General features: G+C 46.3%; 1 protein-coding gene across 1 annotated transcript; it reads right to left on the bottom strand.

Annotated features, from left to right (window-relative positions):
- Positions 1–1,192: 1,192 nt before the first annotated feature.
- On the bottom strand, positions 1,193–18,301 carry npc1l1 (NPC1-like 1). Its single transcript, XM_056281329.1, has 21 exons — positions 18,146–18,301; positions 16,865–17,026; positions 15,287–16,210; positions 14,774–15,067; positions 14,361–14,584; positions 14,114–14,214; positions 13,443–13,615; positions 12,556–12,684; positions 10,389–10,571; positions 9,982–10,096; positions 8,967–9,232; positions 8,545–8,634; positions 8,046–8,236; positions 6,696–6,823; positions 5,955–6,084; positions 5,798–5,853; positions 5,547–5,697; positions 4,607–4,838; positions 3,580–3,693; positions 3,255–3,417; positions 1,193–2,081 (listed from the first exon to the last, which is right to left on the bottom strand). Exons 1-21 carry the CDS (start codon positions 18,185–18,187, stop codon positions 1,843–1,845), a joined length of 4,107 nt encoding a protein of 1,368 aa, XP_056137304.1. The 5' UTR covers positions 18,188–18,301; the 3' UTR covers positions 1,193–1,842.
- Between the last annotated feature and the right edge of the window lie 548 nt (positions 18,302–18,849).

The raw sequence follows: 18,849 nt of genomic DNA, 5'->3' as shown, positions 1-18,849 counted from the left end.
CTCTTTGGCCTTCCTCTTCTCCTCTTCCCTGGCAGCTCCGTATTCAGCATCCTTCTCCCAATATACCCAGCATCTCTCCTCCACACATGTCCAAGCCATCTCAATCTTGTCTCTCTTGCTTTGTCTCCAAACCGTCCAACCTGAGCGGTCCCTCTAATATACTGGTTCCTAATCCTGTCCTTCTTCGTCACTCCCAGTGAAAATCTTATCATCTTCATCTCTGCCACCTCCAGCTCTGCCTCCTGTCTTTTCATCAGTGCCACCGTCTCCAGACCATATAACATAGCTGGTCTCACAACCATCTTGTAAACCTTCCCTTTAACTCTTGCTGGTACCCTTCTGTCACAAATCACTGACACTCTTCTCCACCCTGCCTGCACTCTCTTCTTCACCTCTCTTCTGCACTCCCTGTTATTCAAGTATAAAAATTATACCATGTTTGGGGAACTAACCTGTATCTGTATAAATATACTGTTAACTCTTTGGGACTATATTGACCCACCTTTCTTGTTTAAAGAGGTAGTTTGTGTAGTTGTGTATTGTGTGTACTTAAAGCTAAGTAAAAGTACCCTTGTATATGCTGTTGGGACTGAAAGTGGACTTACCCAAATACTAAAAGTGTATTCAGCAAAGATTTCAACAAGTCTAAACGGGCAAGTAAAGTTTGATTATGCAATTCTGAAGTTTACTTGTTGAAAGTACCACAAAAGTAAAAGTTCCCTTTCTCTTAGTTTAAAAGAGGTACATTAAAAAGTGCACTTATGTAAAATTCTTTTTTTTCCCCCAAGGGAAGCCACTGAAGAACTACAATCATGGTGCCGTGATTTGTGCCGGCCAGTTCCTATCTGGTAATGTGCAGTGACGGTCTCTTCTTCATCACTTTATTCCTCCTCCACACCTGCCAAAAGGTGTACAAAGGCATCTGAAAACTACCTTTTTCATTAAGGCTATTTAACTAGTTTGAGCCAGTTGTCTTCACTGCCGTTTTTCCCTCCGTGATAATCATGTTCCCTTCATGAAAAAAAGAAAAAAGGGCTCCCAAATGAGGAATCTACTCTCTCCCCCTGGGACCTGAAGTCACCTTCTGTACTTAAGGAGACCCTTCTGCAGTAGGACTGCCACCCATGTGAGGTAACAAGTAGCGAAACCAATCACGCCAGTATGTTACAAATAACGATTCCAGGCAAATACTCAAAACATTTAATATTTTTTGTTGAAAACACAAGAAGGACACTCACAATACCGCTACTAAAAAAAAAAAAGAAGTAAAAATGTGAACTGCTGGAGTGTTTCCGTTCATTTATAACGCCTTAAACACAGTGCTAATATGAATAATGTGAACATAAGATAAAATTACATTAAATAAACATCTTTAACTTACACATCCACCCATTAAAAAAAGACAAAATGACTCATTCTGACATATTTTTGTTTCATCTATAAATAGACCCCTTTCTATCCTTTCTTACAATCCTACGATTAGATATTTCCTGCCTAGCGGGGCTCGCTGTCAAGTGAAGCGAGTAATGTCATTGTCAAAACACTCGGAGCTGAACTTTATTACGTCTTGGCTGACTGTTTCCTACATATAGAGCAAAACAGACCTTTACGCATTTCGTTGTCCCCACTCAAATACACTCTCGACATGTTCAGAAATATTGCACAGCTGTGTGTGGTGGGCCACATGCCCACCAATCCATTCCAGATTGAGGTACATAGCAAATGTCATATGGCCCTGGGTTCACCATATCTGTCCTTCCTTTGTCCATCCTTGTTTCTTTCGTCATGGACGTATTTGTCAAGGGTTTGAAAACAGAATAACACCGCCCCCGTCGTTGCCGCTCAGAAATAGTTAATTCTGCACCCTTCCTCTTCTTGTACTTCTGCTCTAGCTGATGAAGATTTGCTGGCATCTGAGGTGAGCCGGGAGGCGCGCGGGCCCAGTTCCTGAGTTTTCTCGTGGTCTTCGTAGCTCAGGTTGTCGTAGATCTGACTGATGTTGCTGCTCAGTTCCATTTCCTGTTTGGCCTTTGCCTCCGCCTGCTGCACCTTCAGCAGCGCTGCTTTATTCACACTAGGACCTGAGGAAAGAGAAAATTCAACAGTGAGAAAAGACTCCACCTTAAAGACATTTTTTGATTGCCGCATATCCTTTCTTTGTTTATTTTTCTTCTCTCTCTCCATAGCTATCATCTCTACAACACTTTTTTTCTCCCCAATTGACCTTTCGCAAAGTCCCGCCCCCTTAGTTACTGTTGCTATGCCCGTCAAGCATTTCAGAACTATCCAGGAAGTAGCCGGAAAACACCAAAACATGAAGGAAGAAATCAGCGCATTGTGTGGGTAAAAGTAACAGTAATAATACGTTAGCTGCATTAGCTATCAATAATAGCTAGTAGCATTAGCTTGGAGCAGACGGGTATTTTTGTTGATTTTAGATAGATTAAGCTGGCCATGGGGTCTGCTATACTGCCAAATCTATTGCCGACATTGCGCTTCTTGCGTTCTGGGTTTCGGGAAGGGAAAGAAAATTACACCCCCTCCAAACTTTTCACATATCTAGTATCCGATTTGCAGATCCCATAGGCACACCGTTTCAGCATTTTGCTGTGTGTTTGAAAGCTTGACGGACCGTTGCTAAGGTAGGATTGGACAAGCACCGTTCTGGGGCGGTACTTTGCGAAAGGTCAATTGTATCCGGCCAATTACCCTACTCTTCTGAGCTGTCCCGGTTGCTGCTCCACCCCCTCTGCTGATTCAGGGGAGGGCTGCAGACTACCACATGCATCCTCCGATACATGTGGGGTCGCCAGCTGCTTCTTTTCACCTGACAGTGAGGAGTTTCGCCAGGGGGACGTAGCGCGTGGGAGGATCACGCTATTCCCCCCAGTCCCCCCCCCGAACAGGTACCCAGACTGACCAGAGGAGGCGCTAGTGCAGGGACCAGGACACACACACACATCCGGCTTCCCACCCGCAGACACGGCCAATTGTGTCTGTAGGGACGCCCGACCAAGCCAGAGGTAATATGGGGATTTGATCCGGCGATCGCCGTGTTGGTAGGCAACGGAATAGACCACCACGCCACCCGGACGACCCATCTCTGTATTTCTTTTCTTTGTTCTGTCTGTTACTCACATATCCATATGCTCACACACACACACACACACACACACACACACACACACACACACACACACACACACACACACACACACACACACACACACACACACACACACACACACACATACCAAAGAAGCTGAGCAGTACAGGGAGGAAGATGAGTCCATGAACCATCCCTAGCAGTGTAATGACCAGATTCAAACGGAAGAAGAAGATCTGGATGAGCTGGGCTTTAGCGAAAGCAAGCACGATGATACCTGGGAGGTTGGTCATGGCCACGCCGGCAAACACCTTTTTCAAGACAGAGAAAAAACACCGCACTAAGCACAAACATCTCTAATGATCGCCATACGCGCCGTTTCCTGTGAAATATTTGTGGCGGGTTTGCATAAACGAATAATAATGTAATCATTACTCATTGACTTTGCTGTAAGACAGAGCAGATCTACTGACCGCGCTACCCATGTTGGTGGTGGCCTCCATTGCCCTTTCCACGTGTGTGGGCTTGACGCTGAGAGCGAAGGATCTCGTCAGGTGGGACACAAACTCCACAGAGATTCCCACCGCCTGAAGACGACGAGACAAGAATAGGTTCGTTAGTGGGTTTATTTTATTCTCTGACGTCCTCCGGAGTATAATTCTCACTGAGGTGAAGAATGAGACCAAACCACAAACATCCTCGTTTTTTTTTTCTCCAAAACCTGACTTGAACATTTGCAGTTGCCATGAACAAAACCGACTTGTGCGTGTTGTAAACGTTCTCGTGTTATGATGAGACAGCCATGTGGGAGTGGCGGCGTGCATTTCTGTGTAAGAACGTAAGGCACAGTGAGAAAGGTGTGGAAGTAAATAATGTTTTACAAACTTGGCATACTACAGTACCCTAAAAATGGATTTATATCTGTCACTGTGTTGTTTTTCAAGATTAACCAGTGTATCCTATCATATTATAGAATAGAACAGAACAGAATAGAATAGAATAGAATACTCTTTATTAGTCATTTTGTACATACATACAAATTATATTTGTTCCCTGCATTTAACCCATCCTACAGTATAGGAGACCAGCTCCTGGGCACTGCAATGCCCAGGAGCTGGTCTCCTATACTGTAGGATGGGGGACCAGCTCCTGGGCACTGCAGTTGCCCAGGGACCAGCTCCAGTCCTTCTTTCCATTGCCTTGCTCAGGGGCACAGACAGGAGTATTCACCCTAACATGCATGTCTTTTTGATGGTGGGAGGAAACCGGAGTGCCCGGAGGAAACCCACGCAGACATGGGGAGAACATGCAAACTCCACACAGAGGACGACCTGGGGTTCGAACCCAGGACCATCTTGCTGTGAGGCCACAGTGCTAACCACTGGACCAGCGTGCTGCCCAATATCATCTTACATCATCCAGCAATATTAGTAAATCCTACCACCAATCTGAATTTAGAATCCAGATTAAAATCTCACAACATAGCTGAACTGCTCTTACCGTGACTAGATTGATGAGGGCCACCGCGTTGTAGTCTATGCCCCACAGTGTCATGACACCCAGGGTATCCACAACGATCATGACTATTGTGAGGAGGTTGAGCAGGCCGGAGCACAGGTCCATACCCAGCAGCAGACAGCACACAACAAAGGTTGGCAGCAGGCACAGCGAGATATTAAACAGCCCTTCTGGCACAATGGTTAGGTACTGCTCATAGAAAACATAAGTCACCCTAAATGGGAAGAGGGAGAGGAAGAGGATGAGCATGAGACGCCAGAGATGTTCAGAAATTACAATTTGTCAGACAAGAACAGTTGTATAACTTTTTTTTTGGGGCATTTTTGGCCTTTTTCTCCCCAGTTGTACTTGGCCAATTACCCCACTCTTCCGAGCCATCCTGGTCGCTTCTCCACCCCCTTTGCCAATCAAGGGAGGGCCACAGACTACCACATGCCTCCTCCGATACATGTGGAGTAACCAGCCGCTTCTTTTCACCTGACAGTGAGGAGTTTCGCCAGGGGGACGTAGCACATGGGAGGATCACGCTATTCCCCCCAGTTCCCCCTCCCCCCAAACAGGTGCCCCGACCGACCAGAGGAGGCGCTAGTGCAGCGACCAGGACACATACCCACATCTGGCTTCCCACCCGCAGACACGGACAATTGTGTCTGTAGGGACGCCCGACCAAGCCAGAGGTAACACGGGGATTTGAACCAGCGATCCCTGTGTTGGTAGGCAACGGAATAGACCACTACGCTACCCAGATGCCCGATAACTTGTTTTATTTTATTAATTTTTTGCCGATTGATAGAGAACTCAGTAGAAACAGAGGCGAGAGAGCACTCGTTCACCGAGCTGTAGAAGCGGGACAAGTTGTGGAGAGTTTTGAAGACGACAGAGAATAAAAGAGACTGCCATCGGAAGGAGGAGTTTAACGTACGTGTAAGGGAAGACCTCGAAGTCCGGTGAGGTGCCCGGTATCTGTCTCATGCCCATGGTGATGTTGTGTGCCAGCTCTCTGACCTTCTGCAGGGCAGCAGTGAACTCCCGCGAGTTGGTCAGCGGCGTATGGTAAGCCATGAAGCGGGACGCTGGGAGCAGAGGCAGACAGGGGCTGAGTTGGTGTTCAGTTACTCCCAGAGTGTCTGTCTCTACGTCATCTTTGACTGTATTCATGCAGTGATTCCTTACCTATTATTTCTCCGTTTTCATCTCTCACCACAGCCTTGTCATAAGCTCCTAGACCACTGTTTTAAAAGGCATAGTAAGAGGTCAGGGGTCATATTTACTTGCGTGAACATTTTTGCGTTTGTGTTATGGGTAAACCGTCTGTCACGGTGATACTCACCCTTTAGGACACTGTAGGTCTGGTCTATTGCCCAGGAAGTCCGGGAGGAAACGGTTGAATTTTTCAACACTGGGCCTGAGGACCCCGTTAGGAGGAGTTGACATACACTTTTTTAGACAGAGTAGAGGAGCTGCAGACATGGAGAAATGGTTAGTGATAACCTGGGAGAGTCAGTGTCTTCGTTCACATGAAGAATTACATCATGTCTGGGAAGCATTTTACTGCTTAGGTGGCGTGTCATGGAGGTATTTTTGACTTCATGTGGGACCCCCCCCCCCTTTTCTCCCCAATTGTACCCAGCCAGCCAATTATCTCATTCTTCCGAGCCATCCCGGTCACTGCTCCACCCCCTCTGCCGATCCGGGGAGGGCCACAGACTACCACATGCCTCCTCCAATACATATGGAGTTGCCAGCCACTTCTTTTCACCTGACAGTGAGGAGTTTTGCCAGGGGGACGTAGCACGTGGGAGGATCACATTATTCCCCCCAGTTCCCCCTCCCCTCCGAACAGGCGCCCTGACTGACCAGATGAGGCGTTAGTGCAGCGACCAGGACACATACCCCACGTCCGGCTTCAGACACAGCCAATTGTGTCTGTAGGGACGCCCGGTCAAGCCGGAGGTAACACAGGGATTTGAACCAGCGAGCCCCGTGTTGGTAGGCAACAGAATAGACCACCATGCCAGCCGGATGCCCCCATGTAGGATTTTTTTTTTTTGTGCTAAAAACTAATGCTTACATTCACTAGCAGGGCAGAACTCCCCAGCATTAGGACCAAAGCTGTACAGGCGACAGCATCTCGATCCCGGGTTCAGCCAGTCGATGAAATCGTCCACCCAGGAGTTAGCAGGAATAGCCATGTAGGAGCTACACATGAGTCACATTGTAAGTGGGTTGAAAACAGAATGCAACACACATTCAAAACAGGCTCTTCATGTTAACAATGGCTGATGATCAAAAACCTTGAACATGTACCATAAATCTGTGCCAACTAAAATCATCTCCCTAAGATTACTGAAGAACTCATCAATACATTATTGAATTGTCCCGAGTGACCATTTGAAATATTACAGAGCAAGCATGTAGTTATTATTCTATTTAGATTCAGATTAATTACTGTGGCTTTATATTAATTAAGCCTTATTTTTTTCTGCAATGTCATCTTACTTCCATTTTATACCTCTCCTAAATTCCCGCTTGTCAGCATTGCTCTGCCCTTGGCCTTTCAGTGGCTGATAGTGATGATAAGCAAGGCATTACATGAACGTAATGAGCCAGTGATTGAGCGAGCAGCCCTGGACACTATTCCTCCTTATCGTCTGTAGTCAGTGGCATGTCTCCATACATGTCTCAGTGGCCTTCATATGCAAGAAGAACACCTCTTCTTATCCCCTCTCCTCTATAACACTGCTATAACTGACTTATAATCGCTAGATATTGCACCAGCGCCCGTGAGAAGTTGACTTGTTCTCCGTTTACATTGCAGGTCAGAGTCAGCTCTAACAATCGATAGTTCCCAGAATTCTGCACCAGGACCAGGTTTTGTTTTTAAGCCCTGATAGCATTATCATTGGTTAATATAAACCTCCGAAAGCACTAGGCTTGTAACTTTTTTTTTTTGCAGTTATTAGGCTATTACTGACTTCACTTTTCCGTTGTATAGTGTATGTGGTAATTTGCATGTCTCGTTTTTGTTTTGTTTTTTTGCACTGCACTTTGCTCGTCTTATGCACTGTTTACATCCACTGCAGTGTATACAATGTGATTTCTATATGGGAATTGTTGACGCTTATCTTTACTACACCCTACTTAGGACTGTGCACTTTTATCTCTGGAAGTGATGCTATAGCACTAAACACCTAAATTTGCACTATTGAGCCCCCCTGAAAGCCTTGGCCTTGCTATAAATGAAAATGAATAAGCTGCTGTTCCCATGATATATGGAAATGCACTTTGCTTTACAGGACCGTGCAAACAAGCTACTTCAGATGGCAATTTTATAGCAAGATGTGATATGACTTATACAACCCATTCCACTCAGGCCCCTACATTTCACCTTATACCACACCGTCAATATGACTTCACTTACAGTTCAGGGTAGTCCGTGGCATACTGGATCTTCTGTGTGAGCGAGAACTGATCACAACCCACACTGGAGCAAACTGCGTTCATGCCGGCAGTAGTGGAGAAGTTGAAGCCCTTTGTTGTCACAAAGTACGTTGGCACGCCCACTTCAAAATACTTGTACAGGTATTTGAAATATTCCAGCATGTAGGAATCCTGCACAAAAAAAGAGCATCTCAGGATTATGACAAGACCAGAGGAATGGGTAACCATTTGTTCACATGTATGTATGCATGCATACATGATGTTAATATACATTATTGATCCCCGAAGGGAAATTACACTCTGCATTTAACTCATCCTAACTGTGTAGCTAGGAGTAGCGGGCAGCCGTCGTGCAGCACCTGGGGACCGACTTGTTTGTCTTGCCATGCCTCAGTCAGGGGCACAGACAGGAGTATTAACCCTAACATACAGTCAGACAACTTATGAACTGTCTGAACCATACAGCAGTAAGAACTCACCGTAGGCATAGCCAGCTCCTGATCGAGGCCCACTGTCACATGGAACATCAGGAATATGGAACCGCAGAACATGAAGATGAACACCACCATCTGGACAGAGAATATATGACACAAAAATTGCAGGATATTCGTCACCTGGCAGAGATCGATCTTCTCCAGAATAGATTTAACCGGGAGCATCCTCTACCCCAATGGGTCTAAAAAAGCTCTTTACCCTCTCATCATGATGTTAGCATAGCATATTTACCCATCATTTGAATTACATAACACATGAGCATGATGTCAAGGTGTAATCGAGGTTGTTCCAAACCAAAAGGCCTGGGCACTGATGGAAAAGCATCATGAATCTATTCATTATAACCTAATCCGCTCAGGTTATATGCCAGGGAAGGATTTTTGTGTGTGAAAAGCTGTGGCTTTACCACTATGATCCTGGAGACTGGATGGAGGAGGGCAGGGGCGTAGTATTTCCTCATTAAGGGCAGCAGGAAACCTTCATTCGACGTGGTGGGATGCTGCTTTGAGACAGTTACACAACAGACCAGCTCACAGCGGTTGTTGTCTTGCCGCCGGGCATCCAGAGAAAACAATGCCACAAAGGCAGTCATCTGGAGGATAAAGTCCATGAGTATTGCCAGAGCGGCATACAGAGCAAAGGACCTCACTGCCGGCATGGTGGACAGGGCCCCTGGGATGGCGGAAGATAGACATGGTTAGATATCAGTTAATAACCATAATAATAATGACAAAATAAAATAAATAAATGAATAATAAAAGAGAACCCTGGCCCTTTGGTATGGCTGGGGTGTGTGCAGAATTTTTTTGTCCCCTTTTTTCTCCCCAATTGTACTTGGCCAATTACCCTATTTTCCAAGCTGTCCCGGTCGCTGCTCCACCCCCTCTGCCAATCCGGGGAGGGCTGCAGACTACCCCATGCCTCCTCCGATACACGTGGAGTCACCAGCCGCTTCTTTTCACCTGACAGTGAGGAGTTGCACCAGGGGGACATAGAGCATGGGAGGATCACGCTATTCCCCCCCAGTTCCCCTTCCCCCCCGAACAGGCGCCTCGACCGACCAGAGGAGGCGCTAGTGCATCGACCAAGACACAAACCCACATCCGGCTCCCCACCCGCAGACATGGCCAATTGTGTCTGTAGGGACACCTGACCAAAACGGAGGTAACACGGGGGTTTGAACCAGCAATCCCCGTGTCGGTAGGCAACGGAATAGACCGCCACGCTACCCGGATGGCCCATGTGCAGATATATTTTGAGCAAGCTGACTAGAATGATGTCAGTGAATTGGCAACTACGTTTGCCAGCGAAATAGGCATATCAGTGATGCACCCATCGACCGTTGTTATCAGGAAGATTTAATAAAATTTCGAAATTCACAAGACGTAAAACATTCAAGTTCAAGTAAACAACATTCTTACCAAGGAAGAAGCAAACAGACTCTGAAAGACTGCAGAGGAGCATGCTGGGAGCGACGTTTCCAAGTACACGACCAATATGTTCTTCTCTCTTCTCACCCGATCTACGCATGTCTCTCTGTGTTTAAGGGGACACACAACACTGTTACCTGATGACAACTCTGTCTGTCTGTCTGTCTGTCTGTCTGTCTGTCTGTCTGTCTGTCTGTCTGTCTGTCTGTCTGTCTGTCTGTCTGTCTGTCTGTCTGTCTGTCTCTCTCTCGCTTTCTCTCTCTCACACACACACAAACACACAAACATATACACACACACACACAATGGCGTCACTGCTCTTAAGTCACAGGGAGGGTTCAAATCCAGAGAACAAATTTCCATATGGGGACAAATCGACACAACATACAAACACACACCTGGTACTCTAGCACAAAGATGAAGATGTTGTCTGCGCCGACAGCCAGCACCAGGAAGGGGACAACCTGGAGAATGACCAGGGAGGAGGGAATTCCTATCCAGGCATAGAAGCCCATGGAAGACAGGACTGAGCATCCAACCACCAGAATACCACCCAGACCAACCAGGAACTTGGAGTCTACCTGCAAGACACAACAGTTTCTACACATAAGGAACGGAAGGAGGTAAATCATTGAAACTGAAGTCTATGAAAGTTGCCTTCCATATAAGGGTGGGACTCATATGCATATATATATATATGTGTGTGTATATATATATACACTCACTGGCCACTTTATTAGGTACACCTTGCTAGTACCGGGTTGGACCCCCTTTTGCCTTCAGAACTGCCTTAATCCTTCATGGCATAGATTCAACAAGGTACTGGAAACATTCCTCAGAGAGTTTGGTCCATATTGACATGATAGCATCACGCAGTTGCTGCAGATTTGTCGGCTGCACATCCATGATGCGAATCTCCCGGTCCACCACATCCCAAAGGTGCTCTATTGGATTGAGATCTGGTGACTGTGGAGGCCATTTGAGTACAGTGAACTCATTGTCATGTTCAAGAAACCAGTCTGAGATGATTCGAGCTTTATGACATGGCGCGTTATCCTGCTGGAAGTAGCCATCAGAAGATGGGAACACTGTGGTCATAAAGGGATGGACATGGTCAGCAACAATACTCAGGTAGGCTGTGGCGTTGACACGATGTTCAATTGGTACTAAGGGGCCCAAAGTGTGCCAAGAAAATATCCGCCACACCATTACACCACCACCACCAGCCTGAACCGTTGATACAAGGCAGGATGGATCCATGCTTTCATGTTGTTGACGCCAAATTCTGACCCTACCATCCGAATGTCGCAGCAGAAATCGAGACTCATCAGACCAGGCAACGTTTTTCCAATCTTCTATTGTCCAATTTTGGTGAGCCTGTGCGAATTGTAGCCTCAGTTTCCTGTTCTTAGCTGACAGGAGTGGCACCCGGTGTGGTCTTCTGCTGCTGTAGCCCATCTGCCTCAAGGTTCGACGTGTTGTGCGTTCAGAGATGCTCTTCTGCATACCTCGGTTGTAATGAGTGGTTATTTGAGTTACTGTTGCCTTTCTGTCAGCTCGAACCAGTCTGGCCATTCTCCTCTGACCTCTGGCATCAACAAGGCATTTTCGCCCACAGAACTGCTGCTCACTGGATATTTTCTCTTTTTTGGACCATTCTCTGTAAACCCTAGAGATGGTTGTGTGTGAAAATCCCAGTAGATCAGCAGTTTCTGAAATACTCAGACCAGCCCGTCTAGCACCAACAACCATGCCACGTTCAAAGTCACTTAAATCACCTTTCTTCCCCATTCTGATGCTCGGTTTGAACTGCAGCAGATCGTCTTGACCATGTCTACATGCCTAAATGCATTGAGTTGCTGTCATGTGATTGGCTGATTAGAAATTTGCGTTACCGAGCAGTTGGACAGGTGTGCCTAATAAAGTGGCCGGTGAGTGTATATGTGTGTGTGTGTGTGTGTGTGTGTGTGTGTGTGTGTGTGTGTGTGTGTGTGTATGTATATATATATATGTGTGTGTATATATATGTATGTATATATGTATGTATATATGTATATATGTGTATGTGTATATATACATACATACATACATACACACATACACACATACACACACACACACACACACACACACACACACATATATAAAGCCTTTAATTTTTGCTTGACATTTTAACATGATCATATCTTGTGTAATGTACAGTCGCTATAAGGGCTGCAAACCAAGATGCATTAAAGTGACAAGGTAAGTACTGAGCTCCGGCTGCCCTGCTGGCGTAGACGTGCTATCGGCAGTGTCATCTGATTGCTTCCTCTTATCATATGTCATAAGCATTATCTCGCCAGTTTGACTTTCTGGGCTGGGGGTTATCTTCACCGAGATATGTGTACACATAACACTTGTGAATTTACTGTACATGCCGTACTGTATGGGTCTATAGGTGCGCCCCTCTCCGACATCAAATATGTACCGTTCAAATGACAGTGCTGCTATGAAATGACTGCTGAGCACTGTGAAATCAGACAGTGGTTGCGTTATCAGGGCGTGATCTTGGGAGGGTCTTACCAGTATGCGTTTGCAAGAAGAGTACTCGCCCAGAGCAACAGCGATGTAGAGGAAGATGACAGCGTAGCTGATCATGAAGATGGGGATGTCTTCTGTTGTTGTCCTGTTGATCTCATCTTCCAGAGACCTCTGAGGACACAGACAGAAAACGAAGGCAGGGGGTGGGGAGTCAGAAGGTCAGCGAGGCGACGGGAAAACAAAGAAGATGAGGCAGAATTAGTAACGAAAGTGAAGAGGGGAGGGAGACTGTGTAGCGCTGATACTTAAAACGTCTTTGGAAAAGCCGAAGCAGCAGCTCTTTATCAGCACAAGCACTGATTCAATGGGACAGGGTGTAAATGTGTCTGTTGAGACCCGCTAAATTTTACTCATCCTCACTTCATTAGGAACTTCTTTCCAGATGACATTTGAATTCTGTGCATCCCCCCCCCCCCCCAGTTGTACTTGGCTAATCACCCCGCTCTCTGAGCCATCCCGGTTCCTTCTCCACAGACTACCACATGCTTCCCCCAATACATGTGGAGTCACCAGCCTCTTCTTCTCACCTTACAGTGAGGAGTTTCACCAGGGGGACGTAGCACGTGGGAGGATGCTGCTATTCCCCCCAGTTCCCCCTTCCCCCCTGAACAGTCGCCCCAACCGACCAGAGGAGGTGCTAGTGCTGTGATCAGGACACATACCCACATCCGGCTTCCCACCCGCAGACACGGCCAATTGTGTCTGTAGGGATGCCCGACCAAGCCGGCGGTAACACGGGGATTCCAACCGGCGATCCCCGTGTTGGTAGGCAATGGAATAGGCCACTATGCTACCCGGACGCTCCTTTGTCCATCTTTAACGAAAGATAATTTGTCTCTGCAATCAGGACATGTAATCTGTTTCAGTACCTCTGCCATGTATGCAAAGGTGAAATTGGTTTTGGGGTTTCTCTGGTACTCTTGGACAATATCCAGAAACTTCTTCTCCCACTGCAGGGCCACGTTGAACTTCACATCGTCTCGAGCATAGTTGTTCAGGGAGAAGGTCATGATGAGAGCCTCTGCGTTGGTGTATGCCTCATCTGAAAGAGGTGAGCACCAAAGCAAGATCTGTCAACCTCAGTTAGTGTACTTCAAGTAGTGTGGTCTGATGTTAAGTTACGCTTCCTTTATTAATCCCCTTGAGGAAATTCAATTACTGCAAATTAACCCATGCTAGCTGTGATCTGTGTAGCTAGGAGAAGTGGACCAACTCCAGGGGACCAACTCCAGTTCTTTTCCCATTGCCTTGCTCAGGGGCACAGACAGGAGTATTAACCCTAACATGTATGCTTCTTTTTGATGGTGGGGGAAACCGGAGCACCCGGGGAAACCCCACCGCAGACACGGGGAGAACATGCAAACTCCACACAGAGGACGACCTGGGATGACCTCCAAGGTTGGACAACCCTGGGGTTCAAACCCAGGACCTTCTTGCAGTGAGGCCACAGTGCTAACCACTGGGCCACTGACCACGCCGCCCAGTGGTTAGCATGTGGCATATCATGTATGTAGTGATGTGTAGGTATAGAGTCCCTCACCAACATAGCCTCCCACAGCGAGAAAGGGAAATACTGGCGCTCCATAGTCAGCCATGCAGCTCATTCCTAAATCAGTAATGTCCTTGAAAGACAAAGGAGAGCTGGGGAGGGATGGAAGCAGAGAGAAGAGCGTTAAAGTTAACCACTTATTTATTTTAAGGTCATTTTGAAAATTGCAGAAAAAGTTCATTTTGATGAAATCAATTTGTGAAGTGCTCCACTTTTATTTAATTCCCTCAACCCTTACTTGACACAGTAAATGAAGTGGTCCCTCCAATCAACCTCTTTGGTAACCCCCAACTCTGTCATGTTGACCTTAGCATTGAGGTTGTCCAGACTGTTCTGGAAGTACTGGGGCAAGCTGTTGACGGCACAGTCCGTCAAAGAGGGGTTGGATGGGTTCAGAGGAGCAAAACACACATCTTTCAAACTTGCGCTGCGGTTCAAATCCTCAGACCAGAACTCTATATTCTATAAACAGACAAGACAATGTTGATAATATGGATGTGTCTCTTGAATAACAATATGTCAGCACTTTCATATAAACTTTGGCCAGTTTTTTATTTCCTAACATTTTCAGTTGACATAGCTGTAACTCTTACAAAGCATACAATACAGGTAGATAACATAAAGACATGACTCTGGTCCTATGGACTTTACCTGTATCCGTGTTTGGAGCTCCAACAGCTCAGTGATGAGATCTTTGGAGACGATGCCACTAAAGTTCTGCTTTCCGAACAGCAAAGAGTCATAGACTTGACCTTTCCTGTTTGGCGCCGTCAAGATCAGCTGGTTAGTTCTGAAGAACGGATCAAAGTATTTGTCGTGGAAGTCTTTCTCCCTGCGGGCCCGGCTACTGGGAGCGGACCACAGTTGGACTGGGTCAGTGGTGAGCTCAATGTTCATGAGGCCTGTGGCAAAGGCAGCCACAACAATGGCAGATACCAAGAGCACCTTGAATTAAAACGAATAAATGAACAAATGCACCAAATAATGAAAGACCACATGCAAGAAACACACTGATACTCATCAGGGTTGTATCTCAGTGACTGACAATATATTTCAAATTACTGCACTTACCTTGAAGAGGGGAACATGTGATTTCTCTATTCACACATTAATCTGTGGTAGCATATTTCTCAATAGCAAACTATAAATACCAAGGGAACCAACCTTGAGGGGGTGTGAAGCCATCAGGGTTCCCCAGATACAAAATACAGAGCTCAAATACTCTTGAGCAGCCAGGATGTTCTCCTCCATATATGTCACCTCAGAAGGATCAACCAGCAGCTGATTCAAGTCATTCCCATTCTGGTCCTTGCCCTTGCCCTTGCCCTTTCTCTTTCTTTTTCCTTTCTCTACCTCTTTTCTTTCCTGCACCTTAACCCAGCAAGAGACAGAGAGGTAGAGCAGGAAAGTGAGGAGGAGGAGGCAGAGGAAGAGGATGGAGAGCACCAGGAAACCGTCTGTGCCCATCAGTCTGAAGGGTTTGGCGGGGAGGGGTGGAGGCGGCATCACCGGGCATGAATCCTGGCAGTCCTGGCAAGAGCAGACCTCCCCTCCAGACGGTGTGGTCTCATTGCACCTCAAAGCCCGCCCACTGTAAGGGATTACACCTTCGGGCAAACCCTCGGTCACACCCTCGGGTATCAGCATGAAGTCGATGTCCAGTGGGGCCAAGCCGTTGCTGGAGTCTCCCTGGAAGTCGTACCAGCGCTGAGGGGTGCACAATTTGGCTCCGTAGCGCCCACACATGGTGGAAATAGCAAAGCCTCCAGTGGCCGGGATCCTGACATTTTGACAGGACTGGAATGAGGCGTCTGCAAAGGTGGCGGAGAGGAATGCCTGGTAGCCCACCACAACCTCCTTCTTTACACCCAAGTGAGTGACGTTCATGGTCCTTGTGACACTGACTGTCTGGCTCTGGTTTGGACTGCAGGTGTTGATGCAGTGCAGGTGGGCAAAGTTTTCAGCGCAAGACGGGCAGCGGACCAGCACAGCCTTAGACAGGCTGAGGCTCTTTTCCAGGGACCTCAGCTGCTTTATGGAGCAGCAGGCGTAAGTGTTGTTCGCTCCCTGGTCCAACATGGGACACACCTGCAGCGAGAAGAACATGTTTTATGCCATGACTCGGCTGACTCACAACAGCTGAGTGTTGGTTTAAGAGGTTGTTCAGCAGTTATCTCGGTTTTACAAGTTGTATTTTTAGCTAAATGTTCTGGACAGAGACAAAAAAAAAATAATATGCACATTTATTTTCTTTTTTTGGGGGGATCAAATCTGTGTTTTCCCTCGGATGAAAAAGAAGGGGAAACATTTATTTTATCATACTTTTTGATTCAAAGAAAACAATGCAGAGAATTAATTGTATTCCATAATAACACTGAAAAAACTGTTTGAGGTCGATAAGTCTGTTTCATTTGATCGTTAGCAAGACTGAGAATGGGAATACTGCGTTGATGAACGACACAGGAAATATTAATTATTTCACTTTTTGCCAGACAATGAGAATTTATTACTTCTTTTACTGTACTAAATACTTGGTGGATCCTGGGCCAAGAAGTGTCTTTTTTACAAGGTGGGTCTTGGCCTGAAAAATTTTTGATTGGAAACTTGACCTAAACTTCATTATTGCTTTTCTTTCTGTTGTTCTGGGGGCTTTCTATCGATCCTCACCCTTCCTTCTGTCCCATTTCCTCCTTTTTTTCCCCCCCTCTACTTCCTCGACAAGACAAAGCGAGGCGCACTAACCTGTCTGAGCTTCTGGTAGTGTTCTCCCCTCATTGCTCGTGCAGGGCTGTAGTTGAGACAGGGGACAATAGGAGGGATGAGGGTGTCCCCGAGGGAGGGGTTGCGGCCGCACTCTTCATAGAAGGCACAGTATCCTGGCTCATGTTGGGCAACCGACAGGGCCTGGGTAGGACACAGACATATACAACAGCCACGGAATTAAAAACGAGCAGACGGTATCAACGACGGAAATACAGATGGAGGAAAATAAACACTTAATTATGGGTACAGGAAGTAAAGGGAGAAATCCAGGTGATAAGACAGACTTGTGTCTTTCCCACCTACAGTTTCGGTGTACGTCCCAAAGACACTTAAAGCAATGTGATATTTTGTCTCCGCACCTGAGCTGCTATGGACGTATGTCAGCATCTTAATAGGCTCTCATGGATTTTTTTTGTCCCAGCAATGCGTATATTGTTGTACATCTTAGATCATCTTATATTTCACAGAATTTGCTTTACAACAGATTTAACATTAAAATATGTGGAATATGACAACAACACCCTGACATTTGTGAAATTCCCCTTCTTCTCGGTATCGCATAGTTCAATGTCACATTCGAGCCCGCAATCTTTTACAGCAAAAAAATGTCTCGCCGTATTCAACACATTTTAATTTTCTTTGACAACATTAATCATGTGTGTCTTATCAGACTCATTACGAGTTTGGCGCTGAGCAATGAGTTTTGCCATGTCAGCGAGGGAGAGTCACCTTTGCAGCAACAATAAAAGGGAGGAGATTGCTACTTTCTGTTCAAGGTTGCTTTACAATCACAGATAACAATTTTCCAAAGTGCCTATATTTTCACGTTTTGTGGTGAACAAATGGTTGAAAATGATTATATCAGTGAAACAATGAGTAAAAAAAGGGTCTGTAAATCAAATGGTCATAACCACTGGTTGAAATTGTAAGCCAATTAAATGGTCAAATGTGAACAGGCTTTGCCGAGAGGTGTTTTGTCAACTGACCAGTTCTAATAAACAAATTTTACTTTCAGTTACCTTGTGTCTCTGTTTTTCAGGGCCTTGGCAAGAACCATAAACAGAGAAAAAGTTAAATGAACTCTGACCGGTGAATAAACTTTGCCATCCCTCTTTACAAAGAGTGTACAGGCGAAACCACAGGGTTACAGGTGTGGTTTACTCCGTTAGCGTTGATTTCGGAGAAAAACCCACAACAAATACGTCAGGTGCCGCCTCTGTAACAGAGGCGAACACTGTTGGATGAGCTGGCCGATCTTACCAGACACGCCAGGAGAAACCCCAGGGCAGCGGTGCGAGCCATGATCCCAATCTACGAGTGTGTCCCAGCCACGAAACAGTCAGGACTCTCAAGTATAAAATGGCGGAGTGTATAGAAGTTACTGCGGCCCTGTTACCAGAACACACAAAGAGAGACGTTGGCTCTGCTCTCTCCCCTGCTGTCTGTCCCAGCTTTGAGGCGTAGGGGTAGGCATCACGACACGGCTGGCACCCCCGCTCCTGTGACATCACACCTGTCTTATCTGGCCTGATGTTGCGTTTACCAATCAAAACTCCCTACAATCAATTCCTCTGTCTGATCATTAACAGTGCAGAGTGGTGATGATGGCGTTGCGAGGGAGAGACAAAGAAACTGGGCTAAAGGAGATTTCAAAATAACAAACTCCAGCCCTCATTCCATTCTCCGGCTTAACACCTCATCGCCGTAGACCCTCGGGAATATTTATAACGGCAGCGCCAATTTCCATTTTTTTTCTATCCATGTTAATCTGATTGACTTCACCTTCGGCAGTACATGGCATTACAGTGTTGATGTGCTCTCGTCATTCAATGTAAACACATCTTTGAGAGGGGTGACAGGTTTGGCACATTGTTTTTTGTGGTTCAGTTTCTCGGTTAGCGCCTCTAGCAGGTGCTCCTCCGTGTGCTACCCCACGCATTTGTAAAACCGCTCACAGCCGACAG

The sequence above is a fragment of the Lampris incognitus genome, chromosome 1, assembly GCF_029633865.1.
Source record: "Lampris incognitus isolate fLamInc1 chromosome 1, fLamInc1.hap2, whole genome shotgun sequence".
Taxonomy (NCBI): Eukaryota; Metazoa; Chordata; class Actinopteri; order Lampriformes; family Lampridae; genus Lampris; species Lampris incognitus.
This window is presented reverse-complemented; position numbering and strand designations above follow the sequence as displayed.

Coding starts and splice junctions, on each gene's coding strand:
- npc1l1 (XM_056281329.1), bottom strand. CDS start 18,187: ATGGCTCGCACCGCTGCCCTGGGGTTTCTCCTGGCGTGTCTG. Junction 8,635..8,966: donor CAGTCTCCAGGATCATAGTG/GTAAAGCCACAG, acceptor TTCTCTGTCCAG/ATGGTGGTGTTCATCTTCAT. Junction 8,237..8,544: donor AGGAGCTGGCTATGCCTACG/GTGAGTTCTTAC, acceptor TTTTTTGTGCAG/GATTCCTACATGCTGGAATA.